The sequence below is a fragment of the Branchiostoma lanceolatum genome, chromosome 7 (assembly GCF_035083965.1).
Source record: "Branchiostoma lanceolatum isolate klBraLanc5 chromosome 7, klBraLanc5.hap2, whole genome shotgun sequence".
In the NCBI taxonomy this organism is placed as follows: domain Eukaryota; kingdom Metazoa; phylum Chordata; class Leptocardii; order Amphioxiformes; family Branchiostomatidae; genus Branchiostoma; species Branchiostoma lanceolatum.
Window position 1 is genome coordinate 10040395 of NC_089728.1, and position 20462 is coordinate 10060856.

Consider the following 20462-nt stretch of genomic DNA (forward strand, 5'->3'; position numbering starts at 1 on the left):
TTACATTATTCCGCCACGCTGATAACATTCGTCCAAACAGATCTCCAACCCAACGTCCCCCAGTATGTGCACTCCTGTATATCTTAACTGTGCATAATCATGGGGGGGGGGGGGGGATGCACTAGAGATCTCTCAAGCCCACTGTTTTTCAAAGTGGCGAATTTATGAATGAAAGACCTTTATTGTACATTTATGCTTAAACAAGCTAAGTACAGGTCATGGTGATAAGCAAAGTACTACATACAGTGGTGATAATATAACGTAATATAATGTGATATCTTACTGTGTCTAATAGGACTAATCTATACTTGTCTACTATTTACAGGTTCGACTTCTTCTCGCTTCATAAGGCAATTGTAGATGTATGTAATTATAACCTGTCGGATCAAGGAGGTGTACTGTCTAGTAATAGCCCATCTCATCAGAGATTGTTTCTTTTATTGACATGTTCTTTGGTTGTTACTGACTGACTTAAATAATTAAGATTTTCTAAAAAAAAATACTTTCTTATGTAAAATGATAATAATGTTACCATGGTCAAAATACATTTAATGTTAGCTGTAGAATTTTATTTGAAAAAATGTTGTCTGTAAGAAACTGAGACAATATCACAGTGCTCTTGGAAACAGCAGCATTTTTAATTACAGCAAACATTCCGCATAACATTACTTTTAACACCAACAATTCAACAATTCAACTTGGCTATAAACATTATGGTTTTAGCATTACAATGGATTTTACCACAAATGGTAGATTTTTGTCAGAGTATATTTATACTTTGAGTACTTGAAAGTTATTATCAGATATTGATTGTAGAATTTTTCTAGCAATACAATTTTAGTGTCATATACATCCATATTACTGGCAATTCATACTGCAGTGCCTTATGATGTTGCAAACCCATAGGTGACATATCCTGATGGTACCAATTTCAGTATAACATTACAAACATAAAGAAAGCAGCATGGCAAAATTCATAACGTTCAAGGTATTTCAAAACATTAATGACAGATAGTACAATTTGTCTGAAGACATCTGAAGATAAATTTACAAGTTAGCTCTGAGCAGTCTTCCACTACAAAGTGACAAATGCATGATTATTATAAGATACAACTTTTCTTTTAAATTACCATTTGATGGCCATCACGTTAACTAAGTTATATGTAGAAAGTAACACTGAACTGCATTCAGCTTGTAGCAAACCAAAATAGAACTATGATATCAAATATTGAATACATTTCTCTGGTTATTTACATTCATTTTATGCAATTAGATGTTTGCTTTTACTATTTCATTAAATCAAACACCAAAACATAAGATTAAAAACTTATCATTAACCATTGCATACAATGCATTTTATGAATACTGATTATTAACTGTTATATACATGCATATGATGTAATATGCATGTTTGTACTATTTGATTAGATCAAACATCATTTACTCCAGTAGATCTATAATTACTTTTACACCCATTTTCAATACAAAGATGTTCTTAAAGGTGTACCATTCACATCTTAAATTGAACTCCAAACATATACAGACATAACGGTCGTCATGTCATTAGTAGATAAACACAATGCTCAGAAAAAGATACTCAGAAAACCGAATGTCTTACACTGGATACTATTAATAGAAAAATGTTACACTTGATTAATCATACTGTATATAATTTAAAAGCAAATACATAGCAGCAGCAAAATATATCTCGTACTTAGCTTTTTGGGTATAAAAACAAGTTATTTACAGTAAGAAAAAGAGATTGTACCAATGTGGCGGTCACAATTCTTGTCATGGATATACTTGTAACTTTAACTCCAGTTTGACAGAAAGGAACAGACCAGGATCATAGCAGCAGATACTAGTATCATTATCATTTTTGGTCAGATCAACATTTCTAATTTTTCCTCTTCTGCTATTGTTAGCCCTTGTAAAAATTGATCTCATGGTAATCATTTAAATTGTTTTATATCTACACCATTGTCTCTTCAATATCTTATTGAGTCATCAGTATAACAGGCTCTGTAGATCAATTACAATCTTCCTTTTATCAAGTTTGCTTTACTAGTATGAACAGTAGTGGTAGGGACAGCTTCTGTCTTTTCAATATTATCTTATTCACAAATCTCAGCTGATTCAGAATCACCAAGTACTACTACATGTGCAAAGCAAACTTCTTTGAAAGGTGTAACTTACAGCACTTAGGAATAGTATCTGTAGGGCCTCTAGTACTCAAATGTCAGGGTATAATCTTTTCATGGGAATACAAACGTCACTTGGGGTCACGGAGCCATGCACGTTGGGATACAGACGACTGATGCCCGCAGGGTCCATGGAGCGACCTCCAGGTTGCACGACAGTGAAAACGTCGCTCGTGGGGTAAATGCTGCTTTTTAGGTCCACTGAGGAGCCACCCTCACTTTCATTGTCATAACGTGGTCTGGACATGCTGGTTGATGGTCTTTCCGATTGCTGGTCATCATTTTCGTACTGTGGTCGAGCATCTGGGCTAACATTCAACAACCATTCATTCATTCTTATTGAGCGTTGTCGATCAACGTAGGCTTGGTTTTGATAGCTGTCCTTTATAGAGGCGATATCCTCGTAGAAGTGTTCTGAAGGAGAAGGTCCTACCCTGCTACCTGAAGAGGGTCTTGAGTAGCCTGTCTTCTTATTCTTCTTCAGATACCAAGCAAGCACCACTGATATAAAACAACAAAATAGAATGTAGAGCAATGTTATATTGATGTTATATGGCTTAATTCCATGCCAGGACTCTTGTCTTAGTCTAAGCAGCTTGGAGGAAAATTTGCCAGGAAGTTAAAATCCAGATTGATTATTTAACTGATTATCTAACTGTTGAATCAAGAATATTGAAGACACATGATGGAAATGAAATGGTTTCTATGCGTCGGTGTATGAACTACACACATTGAATAATCTCGTAACTTACCAACAATGGTGAGGACAACAACTCCCACGCAGCCCACAGCAATGTAGACAACCAGTAGATTATCTGTAAAAAAAGACAAAAACAAGACACATTTTTAATCTCCAATAGACCAGTGAATAGTACAGTGTCACCTATAAGAACTGTGAAGATCCTCTGCTAGTCTAAGAGGACACACCTTATAGCTATATTAGCTTTCCATTTCAGAGTATGGCATTAGATGTTCCATTCCTCTGCAATGTTTAATTCAAATTATTTTTTTTTAAATTGTTGATATCATGGATTTGTTCAAGGAGGTTATGATTTGTTACACAAAGTTATTTGTGGTTATGAATATGAATGAGAAAATTGGGGCAAAGGGGTACAGGTTTAATGAGCATGAAACCTGCCAGGACATAGACCTATCCTTATTTTAATTAGAGGATTGGGTGTGACTGCTATTGTCCTTTACCAGTAAGATGATAATGATATAAACTGAAGAGTTCAGGAAAGTGGACAGGATAGACATGTATTGAAGAATCTGTCCCAAACCTTGATCCGGACATTCAGGGTCGATTTCTACAGACACATCGAAGCTACCCAGCTCCTCTCTGCTCTCGAGAAGTTCCTTCAAATTCTGCACGTCATATTCTCCTCCATGTTCTGGCGGAATCGTGAAGGTCAATGCCAGCGCGACTACTGCTTTACCTCCTGGTCCCTCACTGTGTAGATTCAAATAGATAATGAGAATGCAGGAAAAACTTCCCAGGTGTCCGTGATATGCAAGAAATGGTAGATCAACACATTAACAGGATCTAACTTATTTCCCACCATATCCCAGCAAGTGCACAGTTGTCAACCTGAAGTCCAGAAGAAAAACAGTGAGTCACTGTACCTGATTGTCTTGTAAGTTGCATTGATCCTCCAGGACTCATAGCCATTATCCGTATAAGTGTCACGTGTCTGTAATAAAAGTTTGATATCTGTGGCACAAATGTCAACTTGGGCAACTAGTTAACTTGGTTGTTATATATGTTGTAAAACTGGATTTAAATTCAACTTAAAAAGTCTAATTTTTAGTGCCATTAAAGCAGCTTACCTTATTAGCAAGATTTGAGCCCATGTTTGTTATAACGCCATCTAACCGACCCTCTACATCTCTGTAGTGCATGTCAACGGTGACAAAAGTGTTGCAGAATTCCACTTGATCTGGAAGGAGAAGTGATTAAAACAATAGATTTGATCTCTTAGGCGCCTTGCTTATCTAGTATAATTTTCGTAATGACCTACCCCACTGCCATCTTGTTGCAAACTAGATTGATAAGCTGTTTTCATCCTAAAAGTATTTTTGCATGATTGTTTTGCATACACAGCAAGAGAGGCTGGGATAACTCTTACCATTGCTGATAGGAGTGTTTTTCATGTTGACTTAGCAGCACCCAAAATGGCAAACGTTGAGTGCGGTACCCCGCGTCAGTACCCCGCGTCAGTGCCATATTGAACATGGGGTAGCACCATACATACTTGCGAGGGAGTAGACACTTTTTTTAATTACCAATGAATGCTACATGCTGTACTTTTTCATGCTCTGAATGCCAAATCATGTATGATATATTACAAAGCACAACTTACCATCTTGTGCTCCACAGTGTTTCCCATGGTATCCTTGATTACACAGGCAAGCTGATTGACCGTCTTCATTCACAACACAACGGCCTGAATCTCGGAAGCAGAACAAGTCTTCACCTTCATCAACATTACCATCATAGCATGTTGAGCAGCCACAAGTCGGAGTGAACCCGCCGTACAGACCCATATTGGCACACACAGAATTTGAAGAATCCTCAGGACAGAGACAGTCACATGTGGTGCCATTCACATTAGCCGTGCCTCCGTTCTGACACATGTTTTGAACCTGGTTGGCTGTACACACATCAATTTGGCTTTCACAATATGTTCCTGTAAATCCACCTCGGCAGATACAATCAACTCCCTCAAAGGTCTTGCTGACACAGGTTGCCTCGTTCTGACAAGGGTTGGGTGCACAGTAGTCAGTTATCGTTTCACAGAGATCACCTTCTGTTCCCTTCTTGCAGCCACAGATGGAAGAGTCTCGTTGTGTCCCATTTCTCGCACAAGTGCCATTGTTTTGGCATGGATTGCTTGAGCAAACGTCAGGCTCTTCACAGTTGTCTGTTTCATTGTTACCGACACAACGGCAGTTGTAGCCATCAGAAGTAACTTCACAGGTCCCATCGTTCAAGCATGGATTTTCCTTACATGGATCATACTCTATCAATCCACAGTGCTTTCCCTCAAATCCTTGTGGGCAGGTGCAGCTTCCACTCGAGCTGTCACATGTTCCACCATTTTCACACTGGATGCCATCACACAAGTCAGTACTTTCACAGTCAGTACTAGCACACTCACAAATGTAGCCAGCAGAGGATGATTTGCAGGTCCTACCATTTTTACATGGGTTTGACTCACAGAAGTTTGCCACCTCTGAGCAGTCCTTTCCTGCCCAACCATTGATGCATTTGCAACTGTAGCCATTGACTAACCAATTGCAAAGTGCACCATTTTGACAGGGTAAAGACTCACAGAAGTTGATCAGCTGTGTACAGTTTTCCCCTGTATACCCTGGGGCACATGTGCAGTTGTAGGCACCAACAGTGTTGACACAGAGCTCATGGATGCCGTAGCCGCTGCAGATGTCTTCTTCTTCACACTCATCAACATCTGTAGGAAACAATATAAGTATGAGGTCACTTTCTGTCTTGACATGATCAAAAGAACAATAGTATGAGAGTCAAGTAGCCTGAACATTTATACGCAAATCAAGTTCTATTTACCCGATAATTATATAAGCTCAGATCTTATCTGTAAAATACAGTAATTTCAATCACATTTGAATTCAGTCAAGCTGAAAATCTTTAATAGCTTGACTAAGTACTGAATGCTAATGATAGGCTTTAATTACCAAGTAACTTGTGCAAAAAACTTAAGGTCTATGTTAGTTAGCCAATTGGTAGTGATAATAAATTATTAATTCCTTTTTCTCACCTCGACAGTAGGAGGGGGAGTCCTGTACAGTAGTTGTGCCCAGTCTGCTCAGGAAGTCTGTCCACCCTCTCAGGGTGCCCAGCTCATTGGAACATCCTTGTGCCAGGGCGTTGATGTCAGCTGGGGACAAAACCGTACTGTACAGGTTCAGACGACTCAGCTGGCCAGCAAAAGCTCTCCGTATATCTATACTGCTTACGGAAGGGTTGCTCATCTGTCCTGAAGGTTTGGAATAGAAGATTGAAATTACATTACATATTAATATAAGTGCATAATTGGAAATAATTGGAAAGTGATGAAAGATACAACTGCATTACTAACTTTTCATAACTATACCTATCATGGCTAAATTACAATTAACGCCTAGCAGTAAATGCAGAATACATTACATTGACCGTCATCTTCAAACTGTAAAGTGATTTGTTCAGTGATAGTATACCAAGAACTAAAGTGCCTCCTCCTTGGATGACTTGTCCTGTTGCCAGACCTGTTCCAGTTTTTTCCAGGTTGCCATTAAGAAACACCTGCCAGGAACCATCGCTGCTCTGCCAGGTCACACACACGTGGATCCACTCCCCTACATTTGCAGCAACCATTGTGTAAGCAGCCTCTCCATTCACATACAGCTGTACAAAAGAAAAGGCAATGGTTAATGAGTTTTGTGATACCAGGGCTAATCTTCCAGGGCTAAGATCAAAGACAGAATTATTTACATAATATGCAACACAGTTATTCAAACAAATCAGAATGCGAGAATAAATTATACGATACGGTATCAAAATCTAAAATCACTTTCCTTGTACAATGTCAATCATTCTATCAGTTAATTGTTTGACATTCGATATGGTCCTTACATCAGTTGATAGCGCATTCCAGAGCTCCATAGATCTATACACAAACATCCTCTTACCACTATTACTTTGGGGTTTTGATAATGATACTATTAGTTAAATGCTGTATATTGTAGGGTTGACAACAGGATGATTACAAGAACTTGGTCTTTCTCTAGTCTTTCTCTGTTAGTTATGCAGGCAATTTGATGATTCCTCCATAAGAGAATTGATAATGTTCATCAGCTTTACACTCTGACATTAATATATAACTTCACATTCAATATTTACTCACATCAAAACTGCCATAGTCAGTCAATGCAAGCAAATTGTCCCTTTTACTTGTCCATGTGTCCATGACATATGAAACAGGAGTCCCTAACTTCTGGTCAGAAGTCTTCATCCAGAAGGACAGGGTGAATGCTGACAAGTCGGGAATGTTCCCTACTGCTGCATAGCTTGCACTTGATCCATCCATTACAAAGTCAAAGTCTGGAGATGGGTCTAAAAGCAAAGATAAAGGACAGTTCAAGCATAGCTTCTTTATCTATTTTTTAAAGATTTTTTTAATATATCACAGTTCTTTTCTGAATGGTGGCAAGAACAGGCAAATAGATGGGTCAACAAAGATGTGTTACAGCAATGACATATACTGTAAATGCAATTCAAGGTCATACCAGTTCATCCTCCTTGTTCATTCATCAAGTACCGCAAAATTTCGACATATAACATTTAGGGCTGGTAGTACTTACTTTGTTCACAGTTTGTTCCAATGAAGCCCACGGCACACAAACATCTGTATCCATTTTGTTCATCCTCACAGGTGCCTCCATTGTCACATGGGTTACTCGCACACTCATCAATGTCAACCTCACAGTTGTCTCCTGTAGGTTTGGAAATGAAACAGGTTTAGCCTTGGAAGATGGGTGTATGTACATGTCTGCCTGAAATATACAAAGTTAAAAAATCATGCAAAATTTTCCATTTAAATTTTGTCCACTTTGTGTCTTTCCCCCACATAGTCGCCTCACCTTCAAAACCACCAGTGCAGGAACAGCTGTAGGCGTTGACTAGGTCTGTACAGTTCCCATTATTCTGGCAGGGCTGGACCTGGCACTCGTCTATATCAATCTCACAGTCCTTTCCTAAATGGTGGCAAGAACAGGCAAATACATGGGTCAACAAAAGTGTGTTGCAGCAATGTCATATCATATACTGTGGATGCTTCACCTTCTCTGTTTGTCATAGTGATTGCTCCTAATGCCCCTAATAAAAACAGAACTGTTCGTCAATCCTGCATAATTTACAAAAGCATGTAACAAGAGACATGACAGTATATATTACAATTTACATACCTGAGTACCCAGCTGAGCAGGTGCAGCTGTAGTCGGCCACCAGGTCGTGACAGGTGCCATGTTCACATGGAGAGGAGGCACAGTCGTCATCATTTACAGAACAATTGGTGCCACTGTAACCAGTCAAGCAGTGGCAAATGTAGGCATTCACCTGTCCAATACAAGAAAATATGAAAGTTGTATGCATCATTGCTTTAATTCATTAAACAAACAATCAATGATCAACAGTTGATACTTTGATAACATACTGTACCTTCTAATCTGCTACAATTTATAAACAGCTGTGTCATCACAAATGTCTAATATGATTTAAAGTGATGTGGTATGTTGTGATGCAGTAAAAACTTACCAAATCTTGACAGGATGCTCCATTCTCACAAGGACTTGGAGAGCAGTCATCAATATCAATTTCACAGTTTGTACCTGGATAAGACCAAAATCAAGACATCATCATAATCATCATCAAATCAAGACATAAGCTGTCTTAAAGCAAATAAACTAATAGTATGATAAAGATGGTTAGACAATATGCTCATCATTATGGATTAAATGATTGTACTTGAAATGATCGGTAACACAAATTTTAGAGTACTTTTTACCAAGTTTCAGCCGGTAGTATGTGATTTCTGGGGTTGATTAAACATTTGTCAGTCTCTGCAGTCTGATATTGACTTAAGAATCCATCTGCTTACCTGTATATCCAGGTGCACAGTCACAGGTGAACATGTTGATGCCATCCTGGCAGGTGGAGTCATGCTGACAGGGGTTCTGACCGTTCTGAGCACACTCATTAATGTCAATCTCACAGTCTGTTCCTGTGAAACCAGCTGTACAGTTGCACTCATAACCAGTGAGGGGGCTATCTGGGTCCTCCTGGCAGGTACCGTTGATGCAGGGGTCAGGGCTGCAGGGGTCTTGGGTAAAACGTATGGTACAACATCAAGCTTGTGACTGTGACATATCAATTTTAAAACTGATTAAGTTGATTGATCTCTTTTTGATCCTCCAGACACATAATTAGACTGATACACTGGTATCTATCCATATGATGCAAAAGTAATATTGTGCCATATGTATCAAATGATTTACAATCATACAATGCAAGGACATGTTACCTTTCACAGCAATAGTGAAGTCGTCAGTAGAGGCAGGCACATCTCCCATCTGGCCTGTGCCTAGTTGGTAAAGAAATGCTTGCCGGAAAGCTTCCATATTTGGTCGAACCTCGCTGGGCGAAACAGCATGGTCAGCAGTGCATGTTGTCAACCTGCTACTGCTGGACCTGCAAAATGTGTAAATAAGTGTAAAAACATGAAGTCATACTGAAAAATTCTTAACCAAACAATGGTTGAAACTTTCTGACCCGAGCATGGGCATACAGGTTGATATGTACAAGACTGAAGAACTATTTTCTCTCTCTTTCCAATTTAACATCTTTTATTCCCCATGATATGGGGGTTGGACGTGCTTGCACATGGATGGGGGAGCCCCAGGACTCCTCATCAAGTGCAAGTCTTTTTTGTAGCAAGAGTTTTTACGGCTGGAGGCCCTAATCCTAACGCCAACCCAAACCCTACTGCTGGGCTTAGGACATGGGAAATATGTGCCTTTCCCAAGGGCACAACGTCTAGGTACATGTCCGGACATGTCTGGATACACCCCTGGGGATTAAACCTGGGTCTCATTGGTTCATATCTGGATGCTCTGCCACTATGCCACACAGACGCCATGTCATCATGATAAATGAGGCTATTGATTAGTCTTACCTGGCAGCTCTAGAAGTAGCCACATTGTCAGTCTCAGTGACAGTCATCTCTCCAGCAAGGCCAGTTGCCTCAAACATCTTCACAAACTGAGAAAAAAATAATTTACAAATTTTGAAGGGGTTATTCTGAAAATACATTCTTAAGATAACCAATCCTAGAAGTAGACTATTGTTGTCTTGAAAATATGAAAATGTTGGAGATATTGTACTGCAATCATCTATTTGGCCTAATACATCAATAACAATAGCAATTAACATCAGTCATTTTCTCCTAAGCCTCTTGTCAAATTTGCAGATATATTTTTAAAACTGAAAAATACCCACCCAAGTCAATGTAAACCATTATCTTTACCATGTAAAGAAGACCAGAAAGCAATGGCCTAATCAGTTTGACTTGAAACTACTTACGTTCTCATTGTAGCTTTCAAGGTCCAGGTTGTATGTTATCACCAGTGTGATGGTTAAAACATACAGTTGGTGAGCTGCAAACAAAGAAACATTGGGTTAGATGCTATGTTAAACAGATGGATATAAGCAGATGGTAAGTCCAGAATGATCTACACAATAAATAATAATAGGAATAGTGTAGTAAATACTGTTTCACCAAAAGATGAAAGGGTTTGTCAATAATATTTTTCATACTTTACATTTTGTTTACACTGACAACCTCTATTTTGTACTCCTCACATTCACATGAATGACACATTATATCAGTGAAAGCATCTTTGATTTTTGTATCGGATACTCTACCTTTACAGTCAGACTGACTGGTTGCTCCAGATGCATCTGTTTCGTACCCATTAGGACATGGCACACATTCCTGCTGTCCTGTCTCTGGCTGGTATTTGTTTTCAGCACAGATGCTACATGGTACCACTCCAGTAGGAGAGGAATGTCCAGCTGGACACACCACTGTAAGACAGGCCAGCGTACATTATCGTTCATTATTATTCATCTTAAGTATAGTCATTAGGTACACATCCAAGTTATGAGGCTGTTGTGGTACCTTTTGATATGCTCAAGGCACCTCAACCACGGCACCTCCATTTTATGTCCCTTCCGAAAGACAAATGCAGCTCCAACCAGGATGCACTTCCACGGATTAAAATTATGCTGGGCAGAAATATTTGAATCTTTAGCAGTTTCTGCTTTTCGGGCTGTTGGTATATATGCTGCATCTGTTCAGTTTTATCAACATTTTCTTCCATGTACAAGTGTGCCTCTACAGTATTTCATTACCCCTGAATTTCTTCTAATACCATTGCTTCTCTGTCCTTGGTGCTGAATGCCATTTCCATTCCATTCCATTCCATTCTATAAGCTGACTCATTGTCCCCCTCAACAGAAGTTACTGTTAATGATGCTCTAAAGTTGTGATGTTTGTGGTCTAGGTAGATTTATTAACAGTCTCTGCTGTAGTATACTTGCTAGACTATTTGATGTCTCATGTATATCCTAAATAGAGTACCACACAAGGCTTTCATCATTGCTAATTTTAAGGATCGTTCACTTTGGCATCTGATCATGGATCATTGTAATGTTTCATCATCCTCTTTGAGTTGTCACTTATCTTGGTTTAAAAGTCTTGTCATTCAAATCATTTTGCAAGGCATTTCATCTGTCCTTGGTGCTGAAAATGAGATTAGTTCATGGGATTTCAACTCAGATATCTTAAATCACAAGCAACAGTGGTTGTCTCTGTAATACCCTGTAATTACTTTTGATAATCTATTATGATTTCGATAAACAATTAGGGGCTTAGCATTGCAGTTGTGAAAATTTTAGAAACATGGGATGTGTACCTTTGCAGTCATCTTCACTGGTAGATCCCACAGCTTCAGTTGATGTGCCATTGGAACATTGCTCACATGAGGTGGATTTCTCAGTAGTTTGGTATGAACCAACTTCACACGGTGTGCAGTCCTCCAATCCTGTGCTGGAGTAGTTGCCAGGAGAGCAAAACTCTGTTGACAAAGTTTGGAAAAAATGCATCATCACCGACATTGTAAAAAAACAACATTTTGAGATCAACCTTAGCAGCATATTGTATGATGCAGGTAAATCAAAATCAGTTATGTTAAGTTAAACTGCTTAATGTGCACAGGTGCTAAACAAGACACAGCAATGAAACCTACTTCTGCATTCTGTGATGTTGACAGCTCCCATTCGTATTGTGTTCGTCCCTTCAGGACATGACAGACACTCCTGCTGTGCCTCTTGGTCCTGGTACTGTCCATGGGGGCACAGCACACAACTGTCTCCTGACTTGTAACTTCCCACAGGACAGTTTACTACATGGAAAAAGTGAATAAGGGAAATATTCCATTAACATTCAGTACCATGCCTACAGATATCTACCTCCTTGAATCCATGTAATCTGTTGTAGAAGTTTCCAAACTAAAGAATGACCCCATAAGTAACCATGTGGCTAATAGATACATGTACTTGTAACAATAAATTATTAAAGTTATTATGCTGAAAAATACAAAAGAATCCATGTACATTGTACCTACCACAGAATGCCTCCCAATCACTTGGCTGTCTGGAAACTTGTCCATCCCCACAAGTGGTATCCAGCGCAGGGTCATCTGCCACATAGGAGCCAGTCTGGACATCACAGGTCAATATCACTCCTGCTATGACGATGGTGATGTCAAAAGAGCCATCAGTCACAACATCATCTAAAGCAAAGTAAACTTCATCCTGGATGTCAATAAGTGCACTCTGGGCACTTGCTGACACAGTTTCACCTGCAGGCACCTCCACTCTAATGACAAACACAATGGTGACTACAAAGTCTGTTGCTCGTTTCTTTCGTCCTGATTCAATGTCATTCAGATCTGCCCTCTCTTGGAATTCTGACTTCCTGCTCTGTGTAGATTGTTTTAGCTGACGCCGTGCACTCATTGGGCTCTTTTCTGATACGTCACGTCTACGTCGTGCTGTATCACAGGTGACGTTGATTTCTGGAAGACTGCATTCGTGGTTTGCACACTGGGTTTGTACAATGGCCAGGGCAAAGAACGAACTGTTGAAGCTGCTTTTGATTTCCTCAAGAACTGTTTCATTACAGCTGTCAGCAGATAGATCATACTGGATTGTGTTTGTTTGGGTTGTAATGCCTGTGTGTGCTTGTGCTGGGGAAAAATATGAGAAGGGTCAGTCTACTGAGCAAACAATCAAGACCACATATTATTTTGCAACTTCAGAATGAGTAAACGTAATATGTTAACATTATTAGGGAAATGTACATGGCAAACTATGTTGACTCATGTGGCATAACATTATCCTTTCTAAAAAAAAAGATACATGCATACACCATGAAGCTGGAGTTCAGTTACTACATGATAGTCCTCTACATATTAGCTGCACCAAGGGCAGAGATTCACACACACACACATGCACCAACACACACACAAAGATATTACCTTACATGTATTACATAAGTACACAATAGATACCTGCACAGTTTGGCCAGTTGGGTTCAGGTGTCCATTCACCTGAGTAGCTACAAAGATATTGTGATTCGGGGTCTTCTGCAAAGCTGTACCCAGCATCACATGACACGGTGCAGCGCTCCTGGTGGCTGGCAGTGGCAGTGCAGGAGGACGACCCATGCAGGGGATCAGCTGGGATGTTGCAGTCTGGAGCTGAAATGGAAAAAGTTTCCAAACCAATGTTATAAGCCATGTTTCTTTGATCTACAAGATCTGTCCCCTTTCATCTAAGAACCCTGACATCAGCCCCTTGCAAATTTTCTGGTAGGTAAGTCTTAATCACATACCTTTGAGAATAACTTGGAAGGAGCACAGGTTGACTGCTGTGTAGCCCTGGGCATTACAGTGGATGTTGTGGGTGCCTAGCGAGGCAGACTCCCCCTTGGTGCGATCACACTCAGTGGTGACTATGTTGCTATCAGCATCGTGATACACTGGGTGGGTCCAGTTCAGGGCACCCGTGGTGGTGGTGACTGTGATGGTTGTGGTACCCGGGCAAAACTCAATGGATGGTGGCTGAGATGCTGGCAGAGGAAATTACAAATATTCAATTGAGTGAACCAGCACTAAGTAATGCATCACAGAATACATACTTTGTTTTGTGTTTTGTCCTAGATAACAACTTCTATACTCTACCTTTTAAAGTCATAAACTTAATCTGTGTTACTGAGTAGGTCATTGAAAATAAATTTTATCTAATATTGACTACCAGTAACAATGTATTTCAGCCATTTCTAGATACCTGTCTTTGATGAATAGATAAAAGCACTGCCCTGGTCAAGTATTGCACTGTAAGATGCATTAATTTGCAGATAGTTTCTGCCATATATCTCTTCAGGGTCAGGTAATGATATCAAGCAAGGATTGACTGTTTACCTTCTACTATGAGCTGTCTCTCACAGGATGCCTCATTCCCAGCTGCATCTGTGACTCTGTAGGTCAGGGTGTGGATACCAACAAGGAAATCATGTGGGTTGCTGTGTGCTGGCACTACAGTGTAACTGTTGTGGAAGCCAGAGTTATCACTTATCATGGGTTCATCGTTGTTCCAGTAGAATGTCTTCTTGTTTCCATCGTCTGAATACAGGGTTGTGTCATTGGGGCAAACCATGCTTGGAAGCTGGACATCTGTCAACAGGGAAAAGAACTTATCAAGTGAAACAGATTCTGACTGACATCACCTGGACGTACAATGTTTTGCAACATTCTATGTATTCAATTTAGTGCTGGTACAAAAGAGTTTCCAGGTAGCATCAACATTAAGTTAAGCAAATATGATAAAAGAAGGTACAAGACACTAAAGGTAAATAACGAGACATTTAAAAACATTTATATTCGAAACCTTTTTGAATCCTCTAGACATTTGTTAACTTATGAGAACAGGGATGTTTTGAATAAATGTTGAGCTACAACTACTGGGTGTCTGTGTAATTCAAGCACATCTGAGCACAAAACATAGAAAAACAATAACATGCTCTTGATGACTGACCGTTACAGGTGCTAGCCACACCAGAATTGGTCCACAGGTCATTACTCTGGCATGTCCTGTTTGATGGACCCACTAGCTGGAAACCGGCATCACAGCTGTAGGTGCACACTGTCTGGTACTCAGGTTTCTTACTGGAACAGTTAGCTGGGGTGATCTGACCATAGGCAGGAGGGACCAGCGACGGGCACTCGGTTGCTGTGCAAGAATGTCAACGGCAAGTTTTAAAATCTGTATTGATGGAAGACTACTGACTAAGGGAAAATAAGCCAAAAACAAAAGCAACATGTGTCATCTTGATTTTCTTAACTCTAACCCTCAAAGCTTTGAATTCTTTCTTTTATTTTTAGATGATTTTACTCCGCATTTTTTCCAGGTTTACCATAACTGCACCATAACTTCAGTACCAAGGATAGTGATATGGTCACGGCAAGAATTGCTTACGTTGACATTGAGTTCTTGTCCCATTCCAGGCTCCATCTTCTGTGCATGTCCTCTCTGTGGAACCATACGTCCTGTACCCCTCTTCACAGGTGATTGTGGCCACTGTTCCATATGTGTAATCACCGTACGTGGAATGATCGTATGAAACAGTCATTCCAACTGTTGGTGTGATGCTTCCACACTCCACCACTGTTGCACACACAAAGAAAAAAATGTAAAACCTTTTTGTCTCCCTCTTCAATTCATCTGTCCAGTTATCAGAGACATTTCATTTGAATATTCTAATAGACATATGTCAATTTTCCCCCTAGATGGACATGGATTTCCATTGATAACAGCACTTTTGAAATCAAAGAACATCCTGAAAATTTAAAGTAAATCAAGAATACAGCTCTGTCTAACCTTCACAGGTGGGTGGGTTGCGATCCCAGCTGGTCCCATCACAGTACAACCTGGTGTCATCTGAGGTGGTGAAGCCCTCATCACACTGGAAGTAGCAGAAGTCTCCAGGTGTGTTCTTACAGGTGGTGAAGGTGTTCACCTGGGCCTCGTTAGCTGGGCTGTAGATGTGGAAGCTGGTGGCATGTGGCACAGATGGCAGGGCTGGACATAGGACCTCTGCGAATATCAAAAAGAATCATGTCAAAAACTTTATACATTAATGTAATGTGTATGTGTTCTGTTTGTGTGTTTGTGTGTGTGTGTGTGTGTTTGAATGTAGTCTACTTTGTGTATGTATTTGCATATATATCTATGTAACTTTAGATTTATAAAATAAATGATACATATTAAATAGATATTAAATAGATATAATGATAGACATTGAATGGGCAGATTCTATCTACACATATCTGCCGGTATATCGTTCTATCTGTATATACATGTACGTATCAATCTTTACAGGCTTTTCATTTGACATCATCAGCGCCATGTTGGATTAACATCTACTTGTACTAACATAATTCCACCAGGGTCATAATCCCGCCACGCTGGAAACATACTTCCAAACAGATCAACCCGACGTCTCCCAGTTGTACGTGTTGTATATCTAAACTGTGCATATCTGGGGGGTGCTGCACTAGAGATCTCTCAAACCCACTGTTTTTCAAATTTATAAATCTCGGCTGAGCTTCGATCACACGGAACGAAAGCGACGTGCGACATCTTCCGGACACATCTCCCAAGTGCGCCACAATGTAAATGGAGGTTACAGCATGTGAAAGAAAAGCACAGGAAGATGCTATGCTATTATCATCATTGCAAGTATGGTCGCCGGTGGATGAAGATTATGATTATTATGGCATCAATGAAAAGCCTATATAGACAGATAGATAGAGGGGAAGAAATAGTTAAACGCTCATAATGACCCATGCATGCCATTTGCTGTCAGAACATATCAAATCATATGGACAGTAGACAGAATAATCTGGCATGACTGACAAGATGCCTAGAAACAAGTTCCTGTCTGTTGGTCAGGGATTTCTTTTCCCTCAACCTATTCGTGGTAGGCTTTGTTGCCATGGCAACAACAAATACAACAACAAACACTAGTGAACTTGGACTAGAGCCGAGCCTTGATGACAAAGGAAAGGATTTATACTAAATCACAGCTCCATATACAATATCAATTGCAAGCTTTTATATAGCATTTGTGGAAAAAATTGAAATTTAAGAGGCCAACATTTCTTCGCATGTAATAGCTTCTCTTCCTAGTCATCAGTTTTATAACCTTGATACTGGAAATGCTAAATTATGTGTATGTGAGCTACAGTGTACAAAATTTCCCGAGCAACAGACTGAAAATCAAATTTCTTTGCATTTGGCCCTTATCTTACACTTAGTGCTTGCTTATGTGAGAAAGAGGAACAGAAAGCAGAAATATGTCTTCATCTTGCTATGTGTAATGATTACAGTTTATTGTGAAAAAGAGGAACTATCAAATGCAGTTGCCATTGTCTAAAAGATATCATCTTCCTTCCACCATATGTAAATGTTTATGAGTCATTATACCAATTACCAGGAACAAGGTCATGCTCCACTACAAAATGATAAAACAAAGCACCATTGGAACTTAGGAAGAGGAACAGGTGGTTGTCATCAGAATCAAGTGTTACAGGAAAGAAGAGATGAAATTTCCCTGTTCCATACAATACCACTTCTGCATTAATAAAGATAGTCGTACAGCTTGGCAGTTTACCGTGTAAATACTGTCAGGGGAAAAACAGACACCGATATGCCTCACTGGTAATGTCAACTTGGTTTTGTCAACAGTTACGTCAATGACACGGTGTGACCTTACATTCATGGCCATCAACAAGTGAAACTGTACCTGATCATGCATAGAAACCCTGATGAATGGCGCACTGTCACAACAAGGCTCAAAATAGTGTGTGACAACAAGGAAGGAATGGGATTGGGGTTGGGAAGGGGAATTTTTTTGATAACCCTGAGAGTCATTTCTTTGATCTGTTGCACAACATCTTGTCAATTTAGGAAATGTCTTAAATCATTAAGCCAAGTCTGTGCTAACCAAGAATTACATCATTTTACATAGCATGACCTTTTTTTTTAATGCAAATTGAAACAATCCTTGACAAATATATGTAATGATTGTAATCTTAAGTAGGAACGATAATAGACTGTTATTGTGTTAAAAATACTTACATTCAACTGTTTGTATTTTTGGTCATAAAAAAATGCTGAAACAGTAGCTAAGGACGGTGGTGCAAGGCAGAATGATAGGAACAAGGGGACTACCTGGCCTGAGCATTTGGTCAATCAGAAGTACAGTACGTACTTACAAAGCCATAAGTCAACAAACATGCACCCATTAAAAGATACTAAGCTGTTCAACTTCTAAGCAAGTTCAATTCTTACCGTGTCACAATTTCTAGTCACTATAAAACAATTTTCAACAACTAAAATTGGTCACACTGTAAAAGGCGTTCATTCAAGCAGAGTAAATGACTGATACTCCACCTGCTGTGGTGTTTGAAAGTTTAAGAGTGCTTAAGTGACAAATTAGTGTACACATAAGATCTGCTTTAAGTCATGTCAAGCACTAAAGCACTCACCTTCACACTCTTCAACAGAAGTGGCCCCAGTTGTAGAAGTGGTGTTCCCTGGACAAGCTGTGCAGGTGCCAGGGCCAAGGCTGTCCTTGTATGTGTCCACTGGGCAGGCTGGCAAAGACAGAAGTTTTCTTTTACTCTGATTTGCACAGTTTAGATAGAGCATTAGACTTTTGAATACGGATAGAAAGATATTCTGTAGTGAGATACAAACAACGTCCATGTTTGTTTTATGTCTGGATGCTTTATTGAAACAACAAAAAATGCAGCGACTTTAAAACGGTAAACTACAATCTACAAAATAGAAGTATAACAGATATTTTTGTTATGTCATGTAACTGTGACATATATTGCTTTCTAACACATGAGTCAAACTCTAGTCATACCTTGGCATGTCCTTCCATCACCATGGTAACCAGGGTCACAGACACAGTGGTACTGTCCCAGGCCGTTGTCGCAGGCACAGGATGCTGAGATATCACACTGTCCACAGAAGTTCATTCTTGTCACCTCCCAAGACGAGTTCTCTGGGACTAACCAATAGAACAGTTTCTTAAGTTAGTTTTTTTAGCAATACCATTATAAGGGATATTTCTAGTTAATACTTGCAGTCTTGAATGATCTTTTTAGTAATGGAAGCAGCATGCAATAGAATGTAACGGCTCAAGAACATCTCTATTACATGGCTGGAATGCAGAGGCTATTTGCTGTGACATTTGCTCACCCATATAAAATATTCAGTACCAGTGTCTATTACCAGTATATTCATATAGGAATATGAGTGTTTTGCAGAAACAGTCAATTGCTTAAAAATACTAAGTTGAACGTTAAGGTCTTTATCAAGCTTCTATCATGTCAAGTAGAATCTTGCACAATACCAGATGAAATTTGGTTGTGGTAATCATACCATGTGTAACAGGACCCACCGAAAATACCGTAAACAATTTCTGGATTGTTCCCTGAATTTTTCATGCTGTAGGGTAGGAAAACTTACCTTTGTGAATCAGCTTTGACACCTGTCGAAGGGATGAGAAGCTGTCAATGTTGAAGACGTTGGTGGGGCTGGAGCTAGCCACTGACTCCAGTTCAGGCTCATCTGCACCATTCACGCCCACTGCGAAAACCTCCAGCTGTGAACCCTGGCTGCTGGAGTTCCACCCGGCCCATCTCAGGGACCTGATCTCTGCAGAGGCCACCGCTGGAGGAGCACCAATGGTGGAGTAGGAGTCGGTGATGAGGATGACAGCTTTCTTGGCATCTGATCGGGAGTCCATAAGAACTTGTTTTGCTTGTCTGAGAGCATCCGTTGTAGCCGTCAGACCTCGGTTTTGAGGAACTTCAGCCCTCACCTCATCCAGCCTACTGAACACGGTACACTTGGTTTCGTACCTGCTGTCCAAATCATTGATTCTTACAGCAGCTTCTGTGCTGTAGGTGATGAGAGAAACTCTGGTGTGGTCGGTGTCCACTGTAAAGCCTGACAGGATTTCCTTGACGAAGTTGATCATGTACAGGAAACCTCTGCTGACCTTGTCCTCAGAAAACGCCGACTGGTCCACCACGAATACCAAGTCCACCTTCTCCCCAGGTGTGGACAGGTGAGGTGTTAGGAGGTTGGTGTTAAGGTCGTAGGCCACATCAGTCACCGTCTGGGCGACTACTGCGTTATGGTGGAAAACATGAAGAAGAAAAACACACGCGAAAAGCATGCTTTGTGTAGCTAGGTAGGCAGCCATTTCCTCAAAACTGTGTTAAGCAGTAAAATATGGCAAAGTCACTGTCTAAGAGCGACGTTAAACTTCACGTTAATGTAGCTTCGATCGGAAGGGACGAAAGCGACGTGCGACACCTTCCAGACACATCTCCCAAGTGCGCCACAACACACGCACGCACAGGGGACCGCTACATTTACTTCCTCGAAAGTATCGGGTTTCGGTCTTTTTTGTCTGTGTACCTTGTGGCAGGTACAATGTTTATCTACAGAAATGCGATACTCGCATCACAATGTACTCCGCCGCA

At 40.1% G+C, this 20462-nt stretch overlaps 1 protein-coding gene across 1 annotated transcript; it reads right to left on the reverse strand.

Annotated features, from left to right (window-relative positions):
• Positions 1-617: 617 nt before the first annotated feature.
• LOC136439125 (sushi, von Willebrand factor type A, EGF and pentraxin domain-containing protein 1-like) lies at positions 618-20336 on the reverse strand. The gene is made up of 30 exons (XM_066434324.1): positions 19438-20336; positions 18830-18976; positions 18447-18554; positions 15775-15990; positions 15373-15561; positions 14932-15126; positions 14319-14570; positions 13730-13966; positions 13407-13595; positions 12459-13082; positions 12081-12236; positions 11748-11909; positions 10696-10857; positions 10354-10427; positions 9947-10032; positions 9296-9462; positions 8873-9094; positions 8530-8603; positions 8181-8331; positions 7857-7970; positions 7578-7709; positions 7121-7329; positions 6435-6621; positions 5996-6214; positions 4562-5671; positions 4029-4138; positions 3825-3892; positions 3482-3651; positions 2954-3016; positions 618-2702 (listed from the first exon to the last, which is right to left on the reverse strand). Exons 1-30 carry the CDS (start codon positions 20177-20179, stop codon positions 2233-2235), a joined length of 7005 nt encoding a protein of 2334 aa, XP_066290421.1. The 5' UTR covers positions 20180-20336; the 3' UTR covers positions 618-2232.
• Between the last annotated feature and the right edge of the window lie 126 nt (positions 20337-20462).